The sequence below is a fragment of the Cyprinodon variegatus genome, unplaced genomic scaffold, assembly GCF_000732505.1.
Source record: "Cyprinodon variegatus isolate N-32 unplaced genomic scaffold, C_variegatus-1.0 Scaffold454, whole genome shotgun sequence".
Taxonomy (NCBI): domain Eukaryota; kingdom Metazoa; phylum Chordata; class Actinopteri; order Cyprinodontiformes; family Cyprinodontidae; genus Cyprinodon; species Cyprinodon variegatus.
The window spans coordinates 402,266-407,966 of record NW_015150907.1 but is presented as its reverse complement, the minus strand read 5'-3'; the positions used below and the strand labels follow the sequence as shown (position 1 = coordinate 407,966).

Sequence of the window (5,701 nt, the reverse complement as noted above, 5' to 3'; positions counted from 1 at the left end):
AGTCATGGTACCAAAGAGTCTGGAGGCCTGACTAAGGTCAGCTCTCAAAGGCCACTGTCCTCCGGGTTTTAGAGGTTTCCTTGCTTCAGCACAGCTGATTTCCTTTGACTTTGGGCAGGCCTTGAAGGATGGAGCAGTACAGTGAGACCTTCTGCTCTTACGTTGGTCCAGAGTTTAGTTATCTATAAGTGGATTTTAGAGCGTGTCATAACTCTCCATATGAAATACCTTTTATTGAGATGTGGTAAGATTTGGCACCTGGATGACCAGCAAAGTCCCCTAACCTAAACGCTGAAGAAACCCTATGATTTGATATCCCAGACATGCAGATTACACCATGTTGTGTCAATGAAGAGATTCAGGCAAAAGGAGCCATGAACGATTACTGCTATGCTAAAAATCCTTTTACTTTTGTCACTTAAAAGAGGACAGATTTATCTTGGGAGGTTTACATTAGTTTTAAATGCCAAATATAGGCGAATAGAAACAGGCCCTTCATGAACAAATATGACAATATTAAAATGCATCTGGGTCTATGTGGATATTATTAACACGACTAACCGGCAGACAGCCACGTCCCTATGTCAAATGGTGTCAAGATTTAAGCCAAAAACAAGATGAGCTTCTGGAAAAGTGAAATGATCAAAAACCCAATAGCTTTGCTGAAATTGAAATAAAGATGAGGTTGAACGTAAGGTCAGTATTTCAGATTGCTTGGGATAAAAGGTGTGAGGAGAGAGAAAAATAATTGTCTATTCTCTTGTACAAGTTTCAGGGATGACACTTAAAGCTCAAAAAATGAAGTGACAGATGTAGAGTGCCATACGGTCAGAAGGCAAGATATTAAACTCATCAGATGGAGAGTCGATAACAGCAGATTGTAATAAAGGTTTATGATATGAAGAGACCAGCTTTAGTTTATATCTCAGACTAATGAAACCCAACAATCAAAGCCATTTGATGTATTTTTATTAAAAGAAAAATGACACAATCTTTAATTATGCAGTAAATTCCTAACATCTGGGTAAAACTATTTAGGAGTGGTTTAGTTAGCCCTCAGCCTTTGTACAGTCGTACGGTTTCCACCACTGTGCAAACTGAAGAACTTTTTTCCTCTGATCATCAAAGTTCTCTCTAATGGGCTTTCTCCAGCGCCGTGGCTCCAAGTCCATCATGCCCCCAACGACTTCCTGTGATGGAGAGAGGGGTAAATCCTTTCACTTCTTGCTCATGACTTTTAATGCAACTCAATTCAATGTGTTTTATTCATATAATGCAAATCTGAAGACAAACTAATCCAAATCCCAGAAATATGGAATCAGAGAAATCTATTCTTAATCCCCAGTTATGCTATACTTTTGAAACTGTGCTGAGAACGGCCCGAGCATGGTAACCGAGATAACTGGAATTCAACTGACCCGGACACAACCAAACCATATTAAATCTTGTACTAGTTCATCAATAGAGCTCGGCACGGTTCAGTTGTGGCTCTTTTCTCTGATAAAGAGCAAATGAGCAGGCCACGTCATCTCCTATTTAAAGTCAGTTGACTCATTTCATGGGTTTTCCGCAGTGTCCGGCTTTGCACTTCACAGATCTCTTCACTTGTTCACAACACTAACTTCTTCACAGCCTATTAACATTAAATGGCATCAAAAGAGCGTGGTGCAACCTGGGATGATGTCGACGCCCTCATTGAAGTTTTGGCAGAGGACGCTATCCAGGCACATAAGTTCATTAATGTTATGGGCGCAACCGTTTTGGTTTGCTCAATTCCCACCTTGAGAGCTGTAGTATCATGGACCGCCAATAAGAGTCGAGGAACTGTGCTAGCGTGATGTGTAAATGGTTGTAAGAACCAAGCTCGGCACGGTTAACTGATCCAAGCTCAGTCCGAACTCGGCACAGATCGGTTTTAGAGGGATAAATGGGGCAATATACAAAGGTTCAAATTCAAGAACTTGGCATCAATCTTTATTGTTATGGTCACTAAAAAGGACTTCTGGATTATGTTAAGGCACAAGCGTAAACCCCTGCCTCCCACTCTGTAATTGGTCCGGTCAGTTTTAGGCCATATCAAGGCAGAGGTGGGACATATGGAGCCATCAAGTCATCTCTATGTCATGCATTTGTTCTGCCCAGCTACTGAACCGGGTGAGACCAATCTGCAGAACTGAATACACTGTGCAGACTGGACTCACCTCTGCATCCACACAAAGCTAGGTTTTATTTAAATACAATAAACTTCTTTGTTAGTTAGACGTCCTTTTAAGGAGAAGCAGCCAACAGATCGACTACATTTAAAACCTGCTCCCAGAGAGAATAAGGTTAAAGTTACGCCCTGCGGCATTCACTGCCATATTGCCCTTGTCCACATAATGCTTACACACCATAGGGACGTTCAGGAGAATCACCAACTGTCAACCAGACCGTCTCAGATTATACTGTTTCTACCCCATAAAATGGAAAGCTCTGCTGCTCCGGTGCAAAGCCGCCCCTCCAGCTGCAGGTAGCTCAATGGCACGCCATAATGCAATAATTTGAAGCTGATTTCTACAGTTTGACTATACCTGAAAACAATACATTCTGTACTTCTACATACATATTTTAATATTCTAAGTGTTTTATATTTTCAACAAGTGCTTTTAGAAATTGTCTCTGTACCATGTGTGCATTCTGAGCCGAATAATGACAACAATTATTAAAATGATTTTTAACGGTATAATACAACAACCAACCTTGCCAAAGTAATGAGGAAACTTCTGTTCATTTTCAATCACATGGGCAAATCCTCCCTGCAATCCGAAATCTACAGCAAAGTACGGCAAACCCCGAGGGACCTAGCAGGACAAATAAAAAAAAAGATCAAGCTAAAAAACATGGTCAGAAGTTATCAGAAAAGTAGATTGAAAAGAAGAAAGAGGACAGGATACAAGAAGGAAAAATATGTACAGCTCTCCGGATGTCTTTTGAAGAGAGGTCAACAAGCCTCTTGTTCATGGCCCACTCTTCATCACACTCCAGAATGGCTTTCTGAAAAAGAAGAAGAAAAAATATTATACCTATAAACCATTCGAAAAGCAAAGATTTGCCCAAATGAATTAAAAATGATGAGGTTTACACAAACCTTGAAGTAAATGGGTGCCATGTCACCCAGCTCCCTTGGCAGAGGGATGCACTCTAGGACCATGTGTTGTTTTCTGCGAGGGTTCATGTATGTTTCCATAAACACACAGTCAAGCTCCTGGGACTCAAACATTCGCACCAACGTACGCCGGAACAGCTGCAGAAAGACAGACTTAGATCTTTAGGATCATGCAGTGAAAGAAACTTTGGGTAGTCATAGACTCTGGTAGTCATAGACGCATAACCTGTATTTCTGACCACACGTCCTCATCTAATCCAGTAGCAGAAGAGTGATGTTGAAGAGGACAGATGAGACAGTGGCCTTCAGTCAGTGACACTCCTGCAGGCAGGCTCAGGTATGCCTGCATAAAAAAAGGCAAACACAGGAAAATGACACAAACACACTGAAACCAAGGGATAAATATACAGCTTTAAGCCTTATATCTAATTAAAGACATTTATTTGGTAACAAGCTAGAATGTTTTTTAAGGACTGTTTACCCATAAATCAACTGTTTTTGTTGGTTAGCTGTAAAAAACAAATGTGTTATAAAGCCGTCTGCATTTCCAAGGCATTGTTTTGACAATTTAAGGCACATTTGTTGAAATCCTGCCAATCTGTCTAAATCTGGTACCTTCCTTGGATTAAAATGGGATTACTGCATCCGTTTTTTTTCTATTGGCTTAGCCGGGGCTGTGACCTCACCAAGGGAGAACAGACATCAGCAGCTTTATGATGGACAGCTGCTCTCTCCCCCTTTAATTAGGAGTTTAATTATATTATTTTCATCATCCTTTGTCACTGCAATGTACTTTTCTCTGTTTTCCTCTTATGTTTTATTCATATACAGCTTTATAAACTGTTATGTTAATTGTGGTATAAACTGAAACTTGAATCTAACAGCTCTTAAGGCGCACAGATGGTCAGATATTTTTATAATAGAGAATTTAAACCTAGGAGAGGAAAAGTCATGACAATGCCAGATCCCTAATTATAATAAATATTAGATTTTTTAAAGCAAAAGTTTAAAAATGATTTATTTTCAGGTGGGCCTTTGTAACTCACCCTTATGCCCTGCATTTGTGGCAGTATGCTCAGAGTCAATCCTCTACTCTGTGTTTAGCTCCATCCATTTTCCCATAGACTCTAAACAGCTTTCCTATCCCTGTTAAATATTAGTATCTCCACAGCATGATGCTGCCATCCCCATGTTTCATTCTAGGTCTGTTGTGTTCACACTAAATTTGCAGGGTTAGTCTGACACAAATAAAGTTGTGATTAAAAGCCAAAAAGTTCCCACTTGTTCTCATATTTCCAAATGTTTGGTCTGTCCTCTACATGCCTTTTTTTGTTGCATCATCCCCAAAGAAGAGATTATCCAACCGGAGTTGAGCCCTAAGCAGCTCCTCGGAACTGACATAGGTCCCTTGGGTGGTTCTCTGGTGTTTATAAACTAAGATCTGACAAGATTCAAGATCTATGTTTGCATCAGCAAAAATCACTCTGCTATCCTGCAGAACAAATTAATTGGCGAGCAGCTTTTTTTCTATTTGCGTGACAATCCTCTACCAACAAATCCACTGACTGACATCAACTAAAAGGTTACTATAATAAAATGCAGGAACTCAAACCTAAGGGCCACAAATATGTTTGTATCGCAGCTTAATAAGCAGTTAATAAACCTTCCTCTGTACTAAAAAAGCTGAAGCATGTCCTACCTTGCTCCCTATAGCTATGATGAGATGCTTCTTCAGATCCTGGCTGCTGAAACAGTGAGGGCATTTATCCATGGAGGCAGCCAGCCTCCTGCTCTCTCCAACAGCTCTGCTCCTCATCCTCTCCTCCTCCCTGCCCTCGCCCTCCCGCTGTGCTGCACTCGACACAAACATGTCATCCAGTGTATAGTTGTCGCCGTCCGTCTTTCCCATCATCTGGACAGAGAAAAACGACATAAAAAAAGAATGAGCTACCACAGTGATAATCAACTGTATTTTTCTCATGTTTTAGCAAAATTATTTTTAGAGGTTATAAAAAAAACAGTTCATGTTTATTTATTTACTGCCATAGAAAAATGAGAGCTGAAGCGAAAGTCGCTTTACAGAAAAAAACATAAAACTAGATGAGCGCCGTTTTAAAATCGCTCATAATGCTATGGTTAAAAAGCAGGATGCAGTGTAACAGTTGACTCTCATCATTAAGGCAACAGGTTCAAATCTGAGTGTGTGAATGTGTTTCACATAGCTTCAGAGAGGAGTGTGTGATTCTCTGTGTAGGAGTGAGTGTGTGAGAAAAAGAGTTAAAAACTGGATTAGTTCAGTGACAGCGTAGGAGGGAACTGAGGCTGTGTGTATTAGTGACATACTGAACATAACTACACAAAAACACAGAGGATTTGGTTATAAACGACCGTGGAGCTGTTTGGTTTTTTTTAGGGAAATGCGCTTTCAGTCTGTCCTCAGCAGTTTGAGTTCTGCAATTGTATAAAGCCCAGCTTACCTTTTACTAAAATCGTTTGATTTGGAAGGAAGGAAGGAAGGAAGGAAGGAAGGAAGGAAGGAAGGAAGGAAGGAAGGAA

The 5,701-nt window shown here is 40.4% G+C and overlaps 1 protein-coding gene across 1 annotated transcript in view; it reads right to left on the bottom strand.

Annotated features, from left to right (window-relative positions):
* Positions 1 to 952: 952 nt before the first annotated feature.
* The window catches only part of cwf19l2 (CWF19-like 2, cell cycle control (S. pombe)), a 26,216-nt gene continuing 21,467 nt past the window's right edge, over positions 953 to 5,701 (bottom strand). The window contains exons 14-19 of the mRNA XM_015389336.1: positions 4,845 to 5,057; positions 3,372 to 3,488; positions 3,128 to 3,283; positions 2,953 to 3,033; positions 2,739 to 2,840; positions 953 to 1,190 (exon numbers count right to left, since the gene is read on the bottom strand). Of these exons, the coding sequence (XP_015244822.1) occupies positions 1,050 to 1,190; positions 2,739 to 2,840; positions 2,953 to 3,033; positions 3,128 to 3,283; positions 3,372 to 3,488; positions 4,845 to 5,057 (810 nt within the window). The 3' untranslated portion in view covers positions 953 to 1,049. The remainder of the gene's footprint in view (positions 1,191 to 2,738; positions 2,841 to 2,952; positions 3,034 to 3,127; positions 3,284 to 3,371; positions 3,489 to 4,844; positions 5,058 to 5,701) is intronic.